Source organism: Vigna unguiculata, chromosome 7 (assembly GCF_004118075.2).
Source record: "Vigna unguiculata cultivar IT97K-499-35 chromosome 7, ASM411807v1, whole genome shotgun sequence".
NCBI classification, from domain to species: Eukaryota; Viridiplantae; Streptophyta; class Magnoliopsida; order Fabales; family Fabaceae; genus Vigna; species Vigna unguiculata.
In genome coordinates, this window is record NC_040285.1 from 34,466,305 (window position 1) to 34,488,622 (window position 22,318).

At 31.8% G+C, this 22,318-nt stretch overlaps 3 protein-coding genes and 1 pseudogene across 8 annotated transcripts; 2 read left to right on the forward strand and 2 right to left on the reverse strand.

Moving 5' to 3' along the window:
• Window positions 1-526: 526 nt before the first annotated feature.
• LOC114192522 lies at window positions 527-3,025 on the reverse strand (annotated as a pseudogene).
• A 3,443-nt stretch (window positions 3,026-6,468) lies between these two features.
• On the forward strand, window positions 6,469-8,563 carry LOC114189940 (beta-carotene hydroxylase 2, chloroplastic-like). The gene is made up of 7 exons (XM_028078670.1): window positions 6,469-7,043; window positions 7,129-7,188; window positions 7,271-7,342; window positions 7,472-7,606; window positions 7,745-7,870; window positions 7,961-8,017; window positions 8,267-8,563. The coding sequence occupies exons 1-7, from the start codon at window positions 6,651-6,653 to the stop codon at window positions 8,336-8,338; spliced, it is 915 nt and encodes a 304-aa protein (XP_027934471.1). The 5' UTR covers window positions 6,469-6,650; the 3' UTR covers window positions 8,339-8,563.
• Window positions 8,564-12,110: 3,547 nt separating this feature from the next.
• On the forward strand, window positions 12,111-14,377 carry LOC114192106. 2 transcript variants are annotated; one of them, XM_028081695.1, is made up of 2 exons: window positions 12,111-12,355; window positions 13,228-14,377. In XM_028081695.1, the coding sequence occupies exon 2, from the start codon at window positions 13,610-13,612 to the stop codon at window positions 14,171-14,173; it is 564 nt and encodes a 187-aa protein (XP_027937496.1). In that variant the 5' UTR covers window positions 12,111-12,355; window positions 13,228-13,609; the 3' UTR covers window positions 14,174-14,377. The 2 variants fall into 2 exon arrangements, with proteins under 2 accessions (XP_027937496.1, XP_027937497.1); XM_028081696.1 differs by having other exon boundaries at window positions 12,143-12,355; window positions 13,231-14,377.
• Window positions 14,378-17,260: 2,883 nt separating this feature from the next.
• Window positions 17,261-20,982, reverse strand: LOC114191747 (probable receptor-like protein kinase At5g24010). Of its 5 annotated transcripts, none has more exons than XM_028081121.1 (4): window positions 20,796-20,982; window positions 20,366-20,631; window positions 20,197-20,261; window positions 17,261-20,072 (listed from the first exon to the last, which is right to left on the reverse strand). In XM_028081121.1, exon 4 carries the CDS (start codon window positions 19,946-19,948, stop codon window positions 17,474-17,476), a length of 2,475 nt encoding a protein of 824 aa, XP_027936922.1. In that variant the 5' UTR covers window positions 19,949-20,072; window positions 20,197-20,261; window positions 20,366-20,631; window positions 20,796-20,982; the 3' UTR covers window positions 17,261-17,473. The 5 variants fall into 5 exon arrangements, with proteins under 5 accessions (XP_027936922.1, XP_027936923.1, XP_027936918.1 ...); XM_028081122.1 differs by having other exon boundaries at window positions 20,366-20,381; window positions 20,796-20,968; XM_028081117.1 differs by having other exon boundaries at window positions 17,261-20,261.
• Between the last annotated feature and the right edge of the window lie 1,336 nt (window positions 20,983-22,318).

A 22,318-nucleotide genomic window follows, 5' to 3' on the forward strand; every position in this document is an offset into this window, starting at 1 on the left:
AATCTCAGTGTTTTTCTCCTTATCCAAACAATGTAACTTCCACTTCTGTTTTCTTTGGAAACCAATCCACCATTTCTATTCCCAAAATCAAACGCACAGGAACAAAAGTTGTGTAACGTCTAAGTGTTTTGATTTTATCTTTTATCATCTGCCTAATACATGGGCATTCAGCAAGAATATTTGTTCAAAAGTTAAATAATTAGTAAATAATCCAAAAACCACTACAAATATGGATTCTACAAAAACAACTAAAATGGACAAATTTGTTATAAACGCGGTTGAGATCATAAATCGTCAATAGGAGCTAATTTGAGATGCATAATAGTCATAATACAGTATGTCCAGTGCTGATTCTACAATTGAAAAGTTTTTTCAAAGATTCTTATATATTTACCAGATAAAACATAGCATGATTTTACCAAATTACTAATATGTTTTCAGTTAAGATAATCACTGTCTGAAATGTTAAGATATAAAATTGTTTTAGTCAAGATTGACACTGCAAGACAAGAAAATATTAGCCACCACTGCATTACTTTGCTGCGAATAGAACGGCAAAGTTCAAAGCAGTCATTTTCTTTTCAATTCAAAGCAACATTCTTTTGACTTATCCTGGACAACACATTCAATTACTTTATTTTGATTTCATTTCTTGAAACAAGTGTTTGAATGTAATACAAAATAGTAATTAAAATTCAAACACATTCATGTCATTAGAAGAAGGCATTGGTAGAACAAGACTTGAGCTTAACAGATTCAATGGGCAGAGAGTTCGTTGGAAAAGGACACTGGAGTGGCTTTTTCTCTGGCAACAATTCGCAAGGAGGAGGAGTGACATTGCTTGTGACTCCAGAAACATAAGTGCAATTCCATTGATGCTTCTTTGGTTTTTCACTGAATTGGATGGTGACATTAGAGATGCAAATATTGGTGAAAGGGTCGTTAGAAATTCCTTGGAGTCTTGCAGACATCTTGACCCCTGTTGCAACAACGTCTCTGTAATTTATCCCAGTAATGTCGGGTAGTGCTTTGGGATCATAGTTCGGATCAGGGTGTGATTTATAAGCACCAGTCATCCAAAACACATACTTCATAGTTGTGAGGTTCATTCCTTTCACAAATATGTCTTTCACATACCCACCTCTACCCGCTGCTGTTTTGATTCTGATAGCTGATTCAGTGTTGATGGCAGTGAGATCTTCAGCTCTCACATCAGAGATTCCTCCAGACATTTCACTGCCTAAAGCAATCATCGCACTATCAGGGGATATACAAGTAAGCCTTTTAATCACAATGTGTTGGGATGCCATTGCGAATTTGATCCCATACTCATCCCATCCACTTTTTATTGAAACACAGTCATCACCAGAAACAATGTAGCAATCTTCAATCCTAACATTTGTACATGAATCTGTGAAGAACACGAAAAATTTCAGAATAATCGAACCATGGTTGTCAACTGATTATACGGACAAAAACATGTTACCTGGATCTATCCCATCTGTGTTGGGAGAGATTATTGGAGCATTAATGGTAAGGCCTTGCATTATTATGTTACTGAGAATATATATATATATATATATATATATATATATATATATATATATATATATATACACATAAATCCTTGTGAAATTAGCAGAACAAGAATGCAGAAAACAAGAAAAGAATTAAGAAATTTTTGAAGAAGAAAAAAGGGTTATCTAATAACCTGCTGTAAACTGGATGGATAAAATAGGATGGAGAGTTGAGTAAAGTGAGAGAAGAAATCTGGATTTGATCAGAGTACATGAGCTCGATCATGTATGGCCTAGTGAGATTCAATTTTTGTTATGGAATTTCTTCCACCAATAAGCTCCTTGTCCATCAACGGAACCATTTTGACCTAAACACCAAATTTAAACTGCTCAGATCGATTTTACGATTGTGTTTTGTACGGAGAAGATGAAGTGTAATAGATAGATACCTGTAATTACGACATCAGTGAGGTTAGTTCCAAAAATTAGACTGTTAAACCTTCCATGAGGAGCATCTCTCCCTCTTCCATAAGATGGTAACACAGGAAGATGAGGCCATTCCGATTCATTCTATCAATGTAATAATGGAAGTGATTAAAAGAAAACCAACATCTTCAACAATAACAAATTAAAAATGACGAAACACTGTTGTCAATTGCTATTTAACTAGGTCTTATTCTGTGTTATATTAACTTACATAATAGAAACGACCACATTAAACTTTTAAAAGACATTAGTAAAAATAAATAAAAAAGTACTTAATTATCGTTACAAATATAGATAAAAAATATTAATATTAAGTCAAAAATAAAAATCTAACTCAAACTTCAATTTCTCTCGAAAATCAATCTCTAACATGAAAAAAAAACGTGTAATTTATGAAAATATTTATCCTGGTGGAGTAGGGGTGGTATAAAATGGTATTTGGTGAAAAAAAATGAAATACCTGAGAGGCAAGAATAAGAGCTTTGTTGTGAAGAAAAAGAGTGAAATGGCTTGTGAGATTAAAGGGTCCCGTTAGCCATTTTCCGGGTGGCACGATGAGTTGTGCGCCTCCGTCAGATGAATAATGACTGAGATTGCTTATTGCATTTCGAAAGGCTTTGGTGTTGGATGTAACGCCATCACCAACTCCACCAAAATCTGTCAAAATTGCACTGTGTTTTCTGCAATTAATGGCTGGGTATTCAATTCCCCCATTCCCCACCTTGCATTCTGCAACCTTCACTTTTTCTGATCCCAGTATCACAATTACGGACATCACACTCACCTGCGCACAATAATAACACTTCACTCATCACAAAATCATCGACCCAAGCCCTCCAGAAATAAGGTATATGAAAAATTCACCATCCAAAAGTTGCCTACGAAAATTATCAAAATCTAAAATGGATGAGTAGATATGAGAAAAACTATAAATTAAACTAGAAAAAAAAAATTACAATGAAATTCCCAAGTCGTGGACACATCTTCATTCTTTGAGATGTGGCACACTCAAGTTTACTTTCTTTGCTGAGGTAAACAAGAGAAGACAGGTCTATATATAGATACACAGAAGTTTAGGTAGTGGGACTAACTCAATTTTATTTTTATTTTGTAGTCATTTATGTATTATAAATGAGTCATATATTAAGTTCATGTGAAAGTTCCAAAACCTTTTCTTATATCACATATATCACGAGTGAGAAATTAAATATTAATAAATGATCTAATAGTTAGGGTTAAATTTAAGATTATAACAGTAGGGATATCTATAAATTATTCGGGTTTTGATCTAATAACATTTTAAAAGAAAAGTAAGAAATTAGGAAAGAAGCAAATATATAAAATATATAAGATATGAAAAGACAAAATACTTTTTTTATATATTTGATAATAATTAAAAAAAATCAAAGGTAGAACGATAAACAACAAATTTCATTAAACCATAAATAACCTACAACTTTATTACAAAATGAAATTTACATTCATTTTTATATTATAAATTAATCATATCTTTAGGACATTTGAGACTTTCAACGAAAAATTATTAATAATTTAAACTTTTTTTCTTAAATTTTTTCTATATACTGTATTACAATTATTTATAATAATTTTAATGTTTTAAAATACATTTACAAAATATAACAATATAACAAAATGTATAACGTGTCTTCAAAATAAATGAGGTGCAATGATTTTAATATTTTTGAATATATTTATGATAATATAATAATATATAACAACTTTGACGTTTTAAAATATGTATAATCATTTTAATATTTTAAGATCTATTAAAAAAATTAATGTACCAAATTGGTATAATAGATCAACAACCAAAATTTGTCTATCTTGTTAATGATAAATAGATTTATGAAACAATAAATTTTAATTTTAAACACTAAAATGCAACCCGTGAAATAATAATAATCTACGATTTGATTACTAAGCGTATTTGTGAAACAATGGTATTTTAATATTTTAAAATTGTTAATAAGCCTAATAAAGATTTAATGAACTTAATTACATTCAGTAAAGTATTAAATATGGTACACTAATAATATCATTTATTATATAAATATTAATAATATAACATCATCTTCATTACAAGATTTATGATATAAAATCTTATTTACTCAATACATTTCATTATGTCACATCATTCTTAAAAAAATTAATAAAAAAAAAAAAAACTTAGAAGAATCACATGTTAGTTCATGTTTTATTTAGCTGTTGATGTTTTTAAAAAATAAATATTCTTATGATTCAGTACTTTATTTAATACTTAAGGTCTTAAATTCTATGAAATATAAAAAAAAAATTATTCAGAAGGTTTTGGAAATCTTCATTGCATATTTAAAGGATAAAATGGGTATTTTGAAATATGGACACAAAAAGGAGAATCCCCTTTATATATTGTTATAGATAAATTAATATTTAAGTTATTTTAAAATTTTAATATATTTTTTATATTTGACATTCTTACAAAATTATATGTTTATTCAAATACGCATATCTTACGAGTCTCACATTTTAATAAACGTGTTCCAAGGATACACGTTTTAAAGATCTGAGATTTTGAATTTTATGTCATGTTCCAAGGATATCCTCACTGCAAAACTCATACACAATCAAGGTATTAATTTATATAAATATAAAAAAATTGGAAGGCCAAGTTCTCCTGTCACAATCAAGTCCGTCGCTACTTGTACGAATATGACCTTAAGAAACTTAGGTCTTAAATTTATAATCATTAACACTTAATATAATTATTCTTTTTTTTTTTTCAACTAACGTGGGATTTAGTTCTATAATTTCTTTTTAAATCGTTACTTTTAATTAGTGTAAACAAATTGGTACGGAGAAGGAGAAAGTGTTTCAATAAATATATAATAATTATCTAATAATATTACTAAATTGTATTTAATATATACGATTACTAATGTGTTAAGTTTACTAATAAGTCTAATGTTACCGTTATCAGTCCAAGATGAGTTACATGTAATAATTAATGCAACTCTTAATTAATCAGTGAATGGTCCGTTACCATCAAATTAACAAATTACAAACTTAATGTAAATTGACATTAGAATGTTATTATTTAATATAACAATTCAAAAAATGTTACTATTTAATATTGTCAATCCATGAGAATTGACGTAAGGTCGTAGTTAAAATTAAAATTATAATTTATACACGTACATATGTCCACACAGAAAAAAAAAATTATATATATATATATATATATATATATATATATATATTATTGTAACTATCATGTACACAATATAACTTCTAATTCAATTATATTTAGAAAATATATATAATATTATTAAACAAAATTAATTAATATTACAATTTAATACATCTATTTAATATATATAGAAAATTAAAAGATGAGAATAAAAGTTAAATTGTAAAGTTATTTATCTTGGACCTTTCCTTGGGTTTAGGATGATTATAGTGATATAAGAAATTTATCATACTATTAGTTATCATGGAAACTTGAGTTTAAAAGACTTTGAACCATATATCAGTTATTGACCGTTTCGTATAACGATATTGAATCAAATATTTGACATTGTGGGCTAGGAAGATGTCGGTTTGAGGATAACATCATCCTAATCATCTTAGATAGTTCGGATCATTATTCCCTAAATTAGTGTTTCCTACTTCAGATAATTTACACCACTCCCTACATTAACGTTGTGTAATGCAGAAACATTTCTTATAATGACAACCTAATGAGACACACAATCCTCTAGGTGGTGCAAAATAAGGGAAGATGTTATTTATAATTAAAGAATCATCATAATATAATATGAATAACTAAATATATTACTTATCTATACGCGTAAAGAAAGATAATTCAATACATAAAAAAAGGTTTTTTACAAAGTTTTAATAATGTCCATATGTCATCATTAAATTGGATCAATATTTTTTTAAATAATTTATTGTGGTTTAAAAAAGAAGAGAAATGTTTGTTAAAAACTTTCTAAAAGTTTATTAACAAGAACTTTGGTAAAGTATCAAAATCTTAATACATATTAGTGTTATCTCAATTCGATTAACCAGAGTGATGAAATGTTTTTTTCTTTCTAATTTTAAAAGTTGGTTTAACGTTAATTATTTTAAATTCCGCCGAAAATTATAAAAAATGTAAAATCATTCACACACTACACGCGTAATATAAATATACATAAAATTATAAAATTGTTTTATTTATTGAATGTGATTAAATCTACGTTGAGAAAACCCAAATAGATATTGCATAAACCCTAAAATAATGATCATGGACGGTGGATGATTGTTATAATTAACCTTTTATTTATATATATATATATATATATATATATATATATATATATATATATCAAAATAAATACGTAGGCGTAATAGATAATAAAACAAAAAAACAATGGCTTCGATGCAATTAAGAGAAGTGTTGGTTGTAAGAGGTTTAAAGAAGTTCCCAGAGCTATAGTTGTTCCACGCAGTATATTTGTACCCAAATGAACCAACCACCACTATCTCCTTCCTTCTTTTAACCCCAAAATTGTGGTCTATATCAAACCAACCTCCTCCTCTGAACCTTCACTTCACAATCACCCAAACCTCTCTCTCTCTCTATCACACACACACCAACCTTCCATGGCGGCAGGACTCTCCACCGCCGCGAACTTAAAGCCCTACAATCTGCTCCAACCGCCAATTCCTCTCCCTAAACCAAACCAATCCCTTCTCTTCCACCCCTTTAAATCTTTCCATCAAAGCACAATCCTTCGGCTAAGACCCCCCCGAAGAACGGCTGGGTTCTCCGTTTGTGTCCTCGCGGAGGATCCCAAACGGAACCTCCAGATCAAAACCAACGAAGAAGAAGAACAAGAACTGAATCCTGGATCTGCGTCTGCGCGAGTGGAAGAGAAATTGGCCAGAAAGAGGTCCCAGAGGTTCACTTACCTCGTGGCGGCTGTTATGTCTAGCTTTGGCGTCACCTCCATGGCAGTCTTCGCCGTTTATTACAGATTCTCCTGGCAAATGGAGGTACCAACAAAGCTGTTCAAGTTTTCATTTTTCGCTCTCCGTTTGTGCTGCTTTTTGAATCCGAATATTGGGTTGTGTTGCGTAGGGTGGAGATTTTCCTTGGTCTGAAATGTTAGGCACATTTTCCCTCTCCGTGGGAGCTGCCGTAAGTCCTGTCCCTTTACCACTTTCCAATTGGGTAATTCAATTGTAGACGTTGAAATCAATTGGGTGTGTCTAATTTTCAGGTGGCCATGGAGTTTTGGGCAAGATGGGCTCATAGAGCACTTTGGCATGCTTCCTTGTGGCACATGCATGAGGTTTACTTGCTTCCAACAGTTCTTCAAATATTTTATTTGCCTTCATTAGAAAATGAAAGTCGTGTTTACGAAGGGCTAGTTCTTAACTTCTTATTGAATCAAAGATGAACTGGAACTGTTACCTTGCAGTCGCACCATCGACCAAGAGAGGGACCATTCGAGCTTAACGATGTTTTTGCAATTGTTAACGCTGTTCCTGCGATCGCTCTTCTCTCATACGGTCTTTTCCACAAGGGTCTGGTCCCTGGCCTCTGTTTCGGTGCAGTAAGTGTATCTCCCGTAATCTTATTTTTTAATCCCTTCATTAACTGTTTCGTTGGGATCCGTTAATTGAGAATGATAATTAATTTGACAGTAATACCCCTGAAAACTTTGAATAATTGCATTTTGGTGCTGGAGCAGGGGCTTGGAATCACGGTGTTCGGGATGGCCTACATGTTTGTCCACGATGGATTGGTTCATAAGAGATTCCCAGTGGGTCCCATTGCCAACGTGCCCTACTTCAGAAGAGTTGCTGCTGCTCACCAAGTAATTTTTTTTTTTTTTCATTTTCGGTCAATATAATATACTTCACATTTATTTATTTATTTATTATTTTTTTGTTATTTGTATTATCAGCTCCACCATACAGACAAATTCAACGGTGTTCCATATGGGCTGTTTTTGGGACCAAGGGTGAGCCACGTTCCTCTTCTGTTCTCTAATTTTCTTTTGTTCAACTAGGTTCTTAGACCCCACCAAAAAATTAATCTTTTATAGATTTTTAAGTTTTTAAATAAATCTCTATTATATATCATTTACAAGATTTGAAATAAATCCTTACTCATTATGATATTATTTTTTCTTCTCAAGCAGAGTAAGAAATTGTTCAAAAACCTTCTCAGTTTTTTATTTATTGAGTAACATGAAATATATTTGGTACAGGAACTTGAAGAAGTGGGAGGGGTTGAAGAGCTAGAGAAAGAGATAAGTAGGAGGATAAGGTCGGGTTCGTGACCATGGCACACTCATATTTCAACTACAGTTGTTTGAAATATTTGAGTCTGTAGAGAAAGAGAAACAGTACAACTAATGAATCAAAGTATTCCATTTTTGTTTTCTTACACACCTATTCATATTATAGCAGAACATGTTTAACAGAAAAAATAGGTTACAAATTCATAGATACACAAACAGAACATGTATGTGCATCTTTTTCAATCATAAATTTTCCACGCTGAATGAATCTATGTTTGCATTTATGGAAGACGCAGAGAATAGCATCACCGTTTATATGTTCTTTGGAATTTATCTTTTGCCGACTCTGTGACCATACACAAGTGAGTTTCTTTTACAGGGAACATTCTCTGTTGTTTCATTTTGTTGAATATTTATGGTTATAGTTTCATTAATGGTTAATTTAAGATCAAAACATGTTACTGATTATTGAAGTTTAAGAAACAACACTTTTTAGCTTATTTTTTTTAATTTAATTGATGATAAAGAGTGATTAATTTGTTGAGTTTGATTATAGTTTATGTTTAAATGATTTGATATTACGTTTAAAATATTTAAGAATGATTTGCAAATATTTTCTACTGGTTTTTAATTACTTATATTATATATAATAAAATGTGAGTAAGACATGTAATGTAAGCATCACGTAAGATATGAATGTTTGATGAAAATTAATAGTTAATAAATAAACACAAAAATAATTTAAAGGAAAAATTATATCATTTTATACATTACAAAATTATATATTTCATAATTATTGATTTAAGTTTTTCAATTAATTTTCTATTCTTTTTTTTTTGCTACAAAACTCCTTATTACTTTTGTTGCTATTTTTTTAGAAAAAATAGAGAAAATTAAAACAAATAATCTAGTTAAAGCACTAAAGGTAAAAAAGGAAATAATAATATATTACAAGCAATTAGATTAAACGTTATTTCAAATAGAATGAAAAAACTACAAGTTAATTGAACAACTTTTTTTTACCCAACATTATTCATTTTATTTTTATCAAACAAGCGAGCAACCTAATCAAATAAATTTGTGTAAACGAAGAAAAATTAGTTGTGAAAATATATTATAAATATTTTATTTATAATAAAATCAATTACCATAGGAAATAAAATTTTAATTAATCTTTTAATTTTAATTTTTTAAAAGTATGTAGTTATTAATTAATTATGTGTTCACTTAGCAATGTTGAATCTCATTATGTATAAAAACTCATTGATTGATCAATAACAGTTACTGAATTAGGACCATATTTAGTGTCTAATTTCGTAAAATGAAACTTTTCATTAAAGGTTAAAAAATATTGTTTTATCATTATAATAAATATTATGATTATATTTAATCCTTAAAGTAAACAATGTGCATCAGAATAAGTGATCCAACTTACTTGTCATTTATGGTGGGCCTGCCCACGAAATTTAAAAATACAAAAGCATATACTTTTTTTTTTAATTTTAATATATTTAATATCTTTAAAAAAAGTTCTTACACCCTTAAAACGTGTAGTGAAAATCCTCTCTTATCAATTATGATGGATTCCTCCATGGGTATATGTACCATAGTATAAAATTTATTAAAGTATGGGGCATGCTGAATTCATTTATCAAATTAATAGAAACCAATATAATACAAAAAAATATCAATGCATGTTACGTACCTAATCAACTAAAGTTAGAATTCACAAAAGTTGGTGCAAGCACATGATAATATGTTATAAGGTTGACTAGAAACACGTAAACATTTTTTTTTTTTGTTTGTATAATATTAAAACATGAAATCATTTTTTGTCTTGATTTATTTAAACTTTGATCATGTGTTTTGCTAGGATCGGGTGGTATGATATATATATATATATATATATATATATATATATATATATATATATATATATATATATATATATATATATATATATTCTTAAATTTTCTGTCTATCTTTAATAAAAAATAATCAATCTTTTATAAATCATGAAAACTAGATATTAAAATTATCACAAAATCATATTGTCTCACCTTCTTTCAAAAAATATAAAACTAATATTTTTGTATAATGATATTTTTTTAATTATGTAAATTTTGTACCCAATTGATTGTTCTTATCCTTGGAATTAACAAAACAAAAGGCGACAAAATAAGAGTGGAGTGTGAAATGAGTGGAAGGTGAAAAACAAATTGTGGTGTTGTGGAGGATTATTATAGCCTTATTCATTGTGCTTTTTGCTTTGTTATCTTTATGTTGGTTCTATCATAATCTTTGATGCGTGTAGAACATATATGCTGGTTTCATTAGTACACCAATTAGATTCACTTAATACCAATACCCAACTCTCAACCTGAGTGCTTCTTGCACTTCATCACCTTTATAAATAGCCCCACATCGTTTTGGACCACCTTTCACTTTTCCTTATTTGTCAAAATTTTCAAAATTATAGAGCTCTCAAATGGATAACTCAGTCCGGTCCAGTTCGACCCATCATGGATTGATCACTTAGTGAGTCAACTCAACTCACTTATTAGTGGACTAACAAAATTTCAACCCGACTCAGTCCACTGCGGATTGGTGGGTTAAACGGGTTGGTTCACGGGTTCACTTAATTAAAAAAGTACAATTATTTTATTTTTTGTTTAAGTGAAAACTATATTATAATTCTAATTAAAATCTAAATAAACTTTAATAGAATACAGATACAAATCAAAACCACAAAATATAATTTATTGTGTTGGCTAAAAAAAATAACATAACATGATCCAAATGCAAAGTCCAATTTAACAAAAAAATATTTATGTAACTCAAGTGACGACCGAGTTGTTTTTTCTTTTAAGAACTGAAAATACAAGGAAGTTAAATACGTTAAAAAAAACGGCTATCCAGATTCTTTCTTCAACTTGACCAATCAATTCTTTTCTTGAACGTTGATTTTTTATTTAGACAAAGAATTTGTCTTTTCTTTTTCTAATCTTTCATTTTTGTTAAGTTAGACGATGTCTTTGTCCACAAATTACATGAGTCTTTGCGTATAAGTATGGGTTAGTCAAGAAGAATATAATAGCTCCAGAAAATCACCAAAAAATAAGAAAAATATCTATTTGAGATATTTGGAAACTAGTTATTATGTTAACTTAGTATTTAAAGAATACAATTTTTTTAAAACTAAAATGTTGCAACCACATTTTTAAAATATCTCACGACAATCACATTTTTAATTCCGTTTTATACTTTTCTGAAACGGATTTCGAAATCCATTTCACAAATAGAACTATTTTTTGTTTTAAGTGCAAAATAGTAACAGTGATATTTTTATATTCACTCTTCTTCTATGTTAATTATATATGTGAAAATTTCAAGTGAGAAGAGGTGAGAAAAGGAGTGACATTTTCTTTTGAAAATTAATTTATATTTAACATATTTAATATAAAAAATCTCCAAATCAAACTAAACAGAAATTATCTGTCTTTAACTTTTTATTGCAAAAAAAAGTGAAACCAAAGCAGAGATCAAAGAAGTCACGCCTGAAAGTGGAAATTACACAGCTTCCACACTATAACGCATCTGTAAGAGGAAAGAATCTCAACCGTCCTTCCCTGACCCTTAAAAAAGATGCTCGATTCTTCTCCTAGGACGAGGGGCCCCACACTCACCTTAATGGTCCACGTGTTCCTTCGACACCAACCAACACAAGCTGTAACCGTAGGAAAAAGAAAAGTAAAGATTTTTGTAGACAATCTTTTTCTCATCAATCGACACGTGTCCCATCACCATTCGTGATTGACATTGTTCATGTTTTCTCTCCTTCCTCTCGTGTAAGTGAGTTACTTACCTCTTCCTCTTCAACTTCAAAATCTTTTCCTATTTTCACCTTCTTTATTTTTCCCTACTTAACTACGTTCTCTATAGATCCAACCACTCCCACTGCCACCAATTACTTCTTGTCTGTTTTTCTTTCATTTTTGCTTCCAAACCAACACTGGGTTAGATCTCTTCCTCTGTTATCTATGCCATTCCCCCCAGGTTTGACTCATTTCAAGTTTGCATTTTTTTCTTTCGTATGCTTTCTCCTTTTCTTTTTAAGTTTCCCTTAATGGGTACCTTGATCTGGTTTTTAATTATGTCATGGAGTCATTGGTTTTGAAGAAAGTTTATCTTTTTAATTCCGGGTTGAGTAGATCTTATCTTACTGTGTTGTTGTGTACGGTTGCATGGTTTTTACTTCAAATGTGTTTAGTTTTTCTCACAAATTGGATGGATCTGGTTAGGTCAGGGTAATACACATGTTTACATACAATATATATACGTACACCACACACATGTATGTGTGTGTGTTTAGGTTATATCTGACTACAATTCAAATTTGAGTGGAAGAAAATGGGTTATTCTTCTCTTCTCTATGAGAATAATCAAATCAATTCACTGCTTGAAGTTTAAGCTGTTCTCATGTTCCTTTGCTTGGTTTCTGTGTGTTTGTTTTGAATAATTTGTTAGTTAAGTCTTATGCAGGTTACAATTTTCGAATTAAAAATGTTTAGTATGTTTTTCCGCATTACTCTTCACCCTTCGTCACTTTTCATTGTTCAACATGACTCTAACAAATACAGGCTGTACTTTTTTTTTATCAGCAAATATAGGCTGTACCTGTACTTGACTCTAGAATGTATTGATTTACTGTTTCTGCATTTAAGTATCGTAGATTCTATCAAAAGCTGTCACATCTATGGTTTTTAATCTAACATGTTTTACATGACTAAAACATGGAACCTATTTGTAGTCTCTTTAACTCTGACCATGCCCGGATTGGTTTGGTTTTTCTTGTCAGTTCTTGCGGTAAATTACTATGTCTGTTTATCTTTGTGACGATTTAGCTGTGTTTTTTGTTTTTACTGCAGCAGGGACGGGTGTTCTGGAATCAGAGTGTAACCGTGGGGTGATAATTTATTCCTAAGTTGGTAGCTTTTTGAGGATGGGTAAATGCAAGGGTTGTGGGAAGTTAAGAAGAATGGGACCAACAAATGGGTCTATGAGTGCTTATGAATTTTCTCTGATGTTGTCGCCTGTTGTTTCTTTTTGGGATTGTATATTCCGCAAAACGAGGTACTCCTACAGACCTGAGTGGGTGTAGTGGTTACAAGCTATAACACAACGTTAGTATTCTACCATAACTGTTTAGGGGAAGAGGGGGGGAATTGTATGCAGAAAAATGCATACAGCTCTGAAGAGATTGTGTTGAAGGATAGGAGTTCACCAAAGTTATTTTGAGTATTTATATAGATGATGAGTTGTATGGATAGCATGGCATGTAATAAAGGGCAACAACATGTGGGAAAGGCAAAAAAGAAGCAAGTGAAAGATGAGTTGGATCGTCTTAAACAGGCTGAAAAGAAAAAGAGGCGTTTGGAAAAAGCTCTAGCCACTTCTGCTGCCATAATTTCTGAACTGGAGAAAAAGAAGCAGAAGAAGAAAGAGGAGCAACAGAGACTTGATGAAGAGGGCGCTGCAATTGCTGAAGCGGTGGCTTTGCAAGTTTTACTCGGAGAGGATTCAGACGATAGGTGTAAGGTTGGTATAAATGAGAGTGGATGCAAGAGTTGGAATAATATTGAGAAACTTGAGGTCTTCATGGGTGGAGCAAGAGCTTGTTTTGGTGATGCAGATGGTGGTGGCACATGGTCTGTTTCTTCTGAAAATGGCGAGTGGTCTTTCAGATGCGAGAAGAATGAGCATGAAGAAGTGGGATGGGGTTCTGCTGGATTCTCTGTTGATTATATAGCAGCACAAGCTGTTAGGTCACTGCAGATTGCAGAGGATGCAAATGAAGCAACAATTCTCTTCTAATGGAAATGCTGAAATCGCATTGTTTGTGTCGTTGTTGGTACTGGATGAAACCTTAAACTTCTGTTACTCTACCGGAGGTTGTCTTTTGTACATCATCGTACCATGTGTGCTTGTCAGCTACATTCTGCTTAATTGTTGTTCTGTCACTTTGTTTCTTTATGATTTTAATTAACTGCATGCATAGCTGCTAATTTTCCATTTGAATTGACTTCCATAGTCTACTGTTGCAGATTCGTAATTTTTTTTTAATTTACAAACAATATAAATGCTCCAGTTGACACGTAATTTACAAACAGTATAAATATCTTGTTTTTTTTTATTTAATCAGGATATAGTTATTTTAAGATTAAAAAAGAGAACAGTTTAAATATATCAAAAGTCCATGTTTGATATAGGAATTTCTAGCATATATTTCTCACTCCAATAATATGTTGGAAATGAAATTAATAGAATCAAATATTCAGTAGTGATCCAAACAAATTACTTAAAAAAATTCAGTAACAGTAATAAAATAAATGTAATCCTATTAATTAGAATTAGAAAACTTAAGACTACTTGAAAAAGAATTGAAAATCTGAAATGATCTTACATTATATTCTACCCAATCATATCCTACAAAATGAACTTTTTCTTAAGATATGCAACAAGTATGTGGCAGACAGCAAGGATCAAAACCAAAAAAAAAAATGGTGAAAGCGATGAATCCCACAAAATGAGAAATAATGATAAAATCATGAGGAGTATTGAGAATGGAAGTCAACGGTACTGGAGAAAACCAGAGTCAAAATTGTGAAAAAATAAAGAAAGAGAAAGGACCTGTGAAATATACCACCAAGACCAATACCATGTAAGATGTTTGTGTGGGAACAATGACTTTGTTCTTGTTCTTGTTCTCCGACCATTACATGCCATATATCTAACTCTCACTTTTACCATAACATATTCTTCATTGATCTTTATGTCTCTACTCTGTTTTTAAAGATATAATTTTGATATCTTAAAAATACTTTTAATATGTTTTAAGATATTAAAAGTTATGTATATCAAATTTTCAGTCAATAAACAGTAAAATTGTAAATCAAGATATTATTTTTCTGTCTTGTGTAATTACTGAGGAAGTTGAAAAAAATATTGACAAGTCATATGATAACTTTAGGTAGAAAGAGAACAAGATAAAGAATTGTAATGTTTTCTTTTTCGTTGTAATTAAAAAAAAAACTTTAAAATAAGAAATTTATTTCGACAGAACAAAACTTTAAAAAGAGTGACTTTAAATTAAGTTATCAGGAGGAGATTTTTTAAAGCTTGTGGAACCTATTCAGTAGATCATTTTTGAATATCACCTTCATTTAAAATATCAGTTTTAAGTACCAATTTCAATGCTTTGCTCAAGAATTCTTTCAAATGTAGTTTATTTTAAATTATTTTACTCATTGTAAGGTTTTATTTTACTACATACAATAAAAGAATATATCAGAAATGAGTAAATAATATAGATAAATAAATAAACTTATATTTTTCATATATTATAATTTTTCTTTCTTTAAATTCATATCAGAAATCAGTTTTGAATTCTTAGTTACAATAATATATTCATTTAAATACTTTATAGATTATTCATTATATTGTTTTCAAATAAACTTTTAATCTTTTAAAATAGTATTGAACAATAATTTAGATGTTTTCAAATCTTGTATCTTTTATAAATTTTTATTTTTATTTCATTAATAATGCAAATATAACACAAATATTCCTAAGTTATGTTTAAAATTATCTTTATGTTCACAAATATATCTTTTTACATTTTTAAACTAAAAACTTTAAGTGTATATATTTCAATACCTTAATGTATTTCGTTATCATAAAATAAAACTACTGTTGACTAAACTGATTTTACATTATGTTCTAAAATTTACCAAGCAACTCTTAACTTACAAGAAACTTTAAAAAGTAAAAATGGTGATTAAGAAACTATTGAATAAGAATGGTGTTAATGGGGTGACATTTATATTGATCTGCCTTCATGCCATGCCCTTGCAGAGGATGGAAGAAAACACTACTCTTTTATTCAGAGTAATGATACTTTGACAAACAAAATATTTTACACCGATTTGAGATTATCTTTTATTATCTTTTACTATTTCTATTCCTTCATAAATTCAATAAGTTCATTTTTTTATAACTATTTACATCTTCAATGTGTTTCAAATGAATGTAACTTATGTCAAAGTATCACTACTCCTTTATATATGAATCTTGTTCTCATTATTCAAAATTTCTGAAACCTCACTATGTAAGTGGATAGCAGAATTTAGCTAGTAGATTATTTAGTGGAGACTACACGCTTCCATTTCCATCTGGTTTTAAAATTGAACACAGCTTTCTGTTTGCTGTATCCAATGAAACTCATGCATAAAGGAAAACAACTCATTCACGTGTGTCAAAAGAGTGATGGCCGGCTTTGCCTGAGCTTTAGAATATATTCAGAAACAAATACCATCATAAACTTTAGAAAAAGATGAAAAAAAATGTGGAATATTAACATGTGAAATGCAACTGCACTTTCGATATATTTCAGTTCTAAATTTTCTGGTTTGAAAAACCATGTATGTACCTTTTACAGAAAATTCACTTTTTAGAGTTACATCGACTACCACTCTTGATTTTGTTCGAAGAGGTCAGTGATTAAGCTGTCTGAATCACTATTGAAGGAATCAAGTAACATGTTATGCATTTAGAATGGTAGTATGCAGTGTTCTGCTGGTGTTTAGTACTTTCATGTATTTTTTCTACCAGGGGATTGAGCAGATTCTACTTACTTTCTACTTTATTAAGTAAGCTGATTAATGAACTCATCATGTAAATTCAACCTACCTTCTACAATCCATTTTGTCTAGTTGATGTTCTAAAACAAAACTATTACATGTCTTTGTTTCACGTTACAGTTTCTCTTCTATCCTGAGGATTGGAATTGAAATTAGAACTTTGAACTTGAAATTCCAGATATATCATACAAAGGGGACACCAACCTATAGCTAGCTCATCACAAATTTGACTGATTCAGCTCTAGAACAACTACACAATTGCTGTATAAAATTAATGAATCAATTATACTGCAAAAATTTTAAGCGATCTTCAAATATCAGACAAGATATTCCAACATTTGTAAGAAAATATCAATGAACTAGTGCTATATAAGGAGCCTTCCATGACTAAATCTTGCTAATCATGGTTTTGGTGCAATGTTTTTCAAAAGAAAACTCGACAGAAAAAAAAAAAGTATGCAACCTTAGGGTACACCTATCTACCTTCATTGTTCATTAGCTGGGAAAACACTTGGCTAGTACTAACATCAGAAGAAAAATTATCATAATCCCTCTCTGCTCTTGTGCTGGTAGAAGGATTTCCTGCAATAACTGTACTGGTCACACTCGCAGCTTCACTAGCACTGGTGTTGGCATGTGGCTCCCTTTGTTGTCCACTTTCCTGGAGCTGAAGTGCATACTCCAAATTCCACAACACATCACCCATAGCTGGTCTATCAACTCCATACTCAGACAAACATTTCTCTGCAGTTTCACAAAATTTCTTTAAGGAGTCTTGTTGGACCTGTCCAACAAGATGGGGGTCAACAATTTTGTCCACCATTCCTTTCTTCAGCCATTCAAGTGCCCATTCTGCCAAATTCACCTGTTCTCTTGCTAATTGTGGATCAACAGCAGCTCTGCCACAAAGAACCTCAAAAAGCACTACACCAAATGAATAAACATCTGACTTATCCGTAAGTTGCTGTCTCCGGTAATACTCAGGATCAAGATAACCAAAACTACCTTTCACATTAGTACTCACATGTGTTTCATCAATGCATGGACCTGACCTTGAAAGACCAAAGTCAGCAACTTTGGCCACGTAGTCTTCATCAAGCAATATGTTGGTTGATTTAATGTCACGGTGGATGATTCCTTGAGCAAAGCCAGTGTGAAGATAGTGAAGACCTCTGGCTGCACCAATGCATATTTCAAGACGCTGCTTCCAAGAGAGAGGTGCTTGTCGTGATGAGCCATATAAATGCTTCTTCAGCGGACCCTTTTCTACATACTCGTAGACAAGTATCATTTCTGAATTTTCTTCACAGAAACCAACCAGTGAAACAAGGTGGCGATGGCGAATTTTGGACAAAACTGTTATCTCAGTTTGGAACTCGGGAAGGCCTTGTCTGGACCCTGGCATGCCTCTCTTGACAGCAACCTTTGTATTGTCTCTGAACACTCCTTTGTAGACCATACCAAACCCACCAGACCCTATAATCAAATTTCTATCGAAGTTGTTTGTTGCTGATTGTATTTCAGCAAAAGGGATCTTCAAGCCAAGAAGTCCATGAGAACCAGGCTCGGAGCTTCTACTGAGGGAACTCCCTCCAAACATGCTTAAAGGTGTCCATCCAACACTTTCCAATGTCCTTTGTTTTGGTTTCTTGTTCCTGCATTTGGTACCAAGTAGAAAAGCAGTTACAACTAAAAAAAAGACAGCAATTCCTCCAACAACTGAACCCACCAACAGCCACAAATTCTTCCTCCTATGCACAACCTCAGTACTGACAACATTCACCATCTCCATTATCTCTGCACCATTCAATATAGCATTCATCCTCATGGAACTGCTTAGCTCGGAAGGACCAACACTCACTTGAACAAAACCCGAGTCATCTGAATTTGTAACAAAATCCACATAGACAGGTGATGCAAGCGTGTGGATGGTAAGCACTGACAAATCAAGATCCTTGTATGCAATGTACCCATTGATGTACACATCAAAGTAGAGCAAGTTGAGAGCAGGACTAACAATATCACAGAAATGCAATCGAACCAAGTGCGGAACACCACCAGGAGACACAGGGAAGTTCCAGGTTATGTTGAACCTAGAAGCCAAACTTGAGTTATCCCTATTCATCTGCTGAGCAGTCATGTAAACATTTTCAGGTGCAATCTCTCTAGTTGCACCTCCCTTCTGGTAATTTGGTATGTGAGTGCTCACTGCAGGCTTTGCTGCACCCTTAAACACCAAATAATGTTCATCAGGAATCCAAGTCCTCCAAAGGGTGTCATTGAAAGGAGTTATTTTCAAACCCCCAACATTGATCCTATGAACAGTTTCCAAAACCTGAGATGAAAGGTTTCGGTACTCTTCCATCCCAGAAGGACCAACGACCCTGGCTCCAAAATCTATAACAAAGTCCACAGGGGCAGTAAACACCTCCAAAGCATTGACAAAGGCAAAACCTGAGTCACCAACAGGCCTAAACAAAATCTCAAGAAAGTTTGACTCTGTGTTTAGAATGAACTCTTTGAGAAGCACATCATTAGGTGGCTGGAAATTGTTCAGCACAGAAGCCCCATTAACAAAGACACTAAATTTTGCTGATTTTAGATCAAAACTTTGAGTCTTGAAGGGGAAGAAATGAAAACGCACAAAGTGGGTGCCGTTTTTCTTCATATTGAACCTGTAGCTCCCTGTGCCGCTGAAAACTCTTGCTGTGTGGTACAAAGTGGGCAAATTCTGAGGTGGCTTTTGATATGCGAGTGAAACAGAATGATCTGAAGAGAGAAAATTGGAACCTGGGTTGGTGGAATCGCCCGTGAAGACTCTGTTGAAGAGGGAAGCATTGTTGTGTGATCCACAACTGAGAAGGAAGTTATCTGTGGGAGAGAATGAAACTGAGAAGGGTGTGAGAAGGAGAAGGAGAAGGATAGAGGGTATGAGGAATCCGGTGTTCATTGAAGAAAGTTTTGAATTTGGCCTTTCGATTCCTTGAAGAGTGTGTCACGCTGAGAAAAACTCTCATGCCATGAGTAGTATCTAGTTTGAGGATGCAAAAGGGAAGTGTGATGTGTGGACAGAACTGCAACAAGAAGACAAGAGACACAGAGAGAGACAGTGACTTAAGTCCCAGCGAAGATTTGAGAAGGAAGATATGATATATAGTACATGAATTTGGTAAGCACAAGTCAAAGGATAACACCTACTCTTGCATTTGCTTTTTATGGTTAGTTGTTTTGAAACTCAACATTTTTGGACGTTTCTCACAAACCTGCATTAGTTTTCTCAGTTTTCTCAGCGCTCCACTTCATATACATGTTGTTTCATCTAAACTTCTGGGTACAAATTCAAATATTGATGTGGGAACAGAATTACCTGTAGTGGAACATAGCTGTGACATTGCAGCGAGAAAGAAAAATCTTAGTGAAAATATGTTTACAGGTGAGATAAACAAGTAACTGTTGAAACAAAAAGTTAATGAATACTTCTAGTAACTTATAGGAGATACTTTTAAAAGGTTACAAGCAAAGATAGTTTTACATGGCAAAAAAATCTATAAAAACGACAAAAATAAGTGTAGCATTGTCTTCCATCGTCTATATACAATGCATGTAATCTATGATTTGTATAGTCCTCAATTTCTGCAAGAAAAGAAAACATGTTTATAGTGTCATATGTACATATATGTTCAATGAATAATACTTTAATTATTTAAAGTTATGAAATTATAAAGTATTTTTATTGTGCAGATAGTGTACTGAAAGAAGGAAACCAGGCTCTCTGAGACAGATTTCGATTTCCTTACCTCAAGTAGCTCTCTCTCTCTCTGCAGGTATCCTTCTAGTTCGTTATCAGATTTTGTGTCATAAAAAATTGCATAAACAATTATATGTATCATTTTTTCAAACACCTTGGGTTCATTCACGTAGGGTGAAAAGATAGGTCACAGTTACATATTTGACAAATTTGTTGATAAGGGGTCAGATTATGTAGGTTTGAGATTGAAATCTCCCATTGACAACTCCATATAATTTGCACGCGTCTCTGAAACCTTATCTTATGATGTAGTAGGATGCAAATTATATTGTTAATGTCTTCCAGTGCAAAAAGGCATATGCATAGTGCATGCCAGCTCTACAACACAGTGCTGGATTAATTTATTCTTTGCATCCTCTCTAATATGATCCTCACAACTTAGTGGAAGTTATAAATCTTCTTGTCACACATCACATGGCCTTGGTCAACAGCACTAGATTTTTTTCCTTCCACATGCATTAGTCTATTTTGTAGAAATTAAGGTCATTTCTCACATGTCGGCACAAAGGGAAATACGGTTGGTTCAAGCCATGGCTCAGCATTACTCAAAATGACATCATTATTAGAATAATTAAAGGAGAGAGAGAGAAAGCATTTGCAAATTGTGTAGAATGAGATAATTACGAAATAGAAGATGAAAAATATTAATTAACCCTTTTGGCTTTTAACACTTGGTGTATACATGCATGTATGGACCATTGTTTTTTGTATGGTTCACATTGATTAGTGCAGTGGTTTATGTTGTCGCTTCTTCCAAAAGACCGTTGCGCATATTCTGCCACTACTTTTGCTTTGATGCACCTGCTTCGTATTAAAAGGTCACATGTGCACTACCCTTATGTTAATTTTTTTTAACACAATAGTTATTAACTTTTTTTTTTTCAGAAAAAAATAAAAATTAAGAAAAAAAATATATTTTCTGCTGTTGACATCGTTGTTCAACCATAAGTTTGAATTCTTTGTATGCTCTTTGACTACATCCATGTGATTAGCTTATCTATACTTGTTTTTTAAGGCAGTCTTTAAGTTTAAGCTTACGAAAAGTTTGATATAGACTCTGCAAAGTTTAACGTGCTTGAAGTTTACTTTAAGATTACTGAAATCCAAGAAGAAGCAAAATAGTACAAGAAAAAAAACTTAATTTATCAAAGTCCATAATAAGCACCACAACCATATCCGTCTACCAGATTATTACATTATGAGGGTTTTTTTATGATGAGACATTAGAAGATTCCGTATTAATAAATCATGAGTGAAAGAAACTAAAATAATACTTTTAATTAAAAATATTATGATAGTGAATTTATAAATAATTTTATTTATATATCATTTGTTTCATTCATTTTAATTAATGTGAAAGTTCCAACTCGTTTTAAATTTATAAAATTTATTTATGCATAAAATATGTATATGTGGGTTTTTGCCACTAGTGAGTGTAGTTAGTGTATTTTACTATTACTTTTGTTTTGTGATCCTTCTATGGGATCGGGAAGAGCTTTTCCTTTTATATTG

Coding starts and splice junctions, on each gene's coding strand:
- LOC114191747 (XM_028081121.1), bottom strand. CDS start 19,948: ATGAACACCGGATTCCTCATACCCTCTATCCTTCTCCTTCTCCTTCTC.
- LOC114189940 (XM_028078670.1), top strand. CDS start 6,651: ATGGCGGCAGGACTCTCCACCGCCGCGAACTTAAAGCCCTACAATCTG. Junction 7,044..7,128: donor GATTCTCCTGGCAAATGGAG/GTACCAACAAAG, acceptor TGTGTTGCGTAG/GGTGGAGATTTTCCTTGGTC. Junction 7,607..7,744: donor CTGGCCTCTGTTTCGGTGCA/GTAAGTGTATCT, acceptor GTGCTGGAGCAG/GGGCTTGGAATCACGGTGTT.
- LOC114192106 (XM_028081695.1), top strand. CDS start 13,610: ATGATGAGTTGTATGGATAGCATGGCATGTAATAAAGGGCAACAACAT.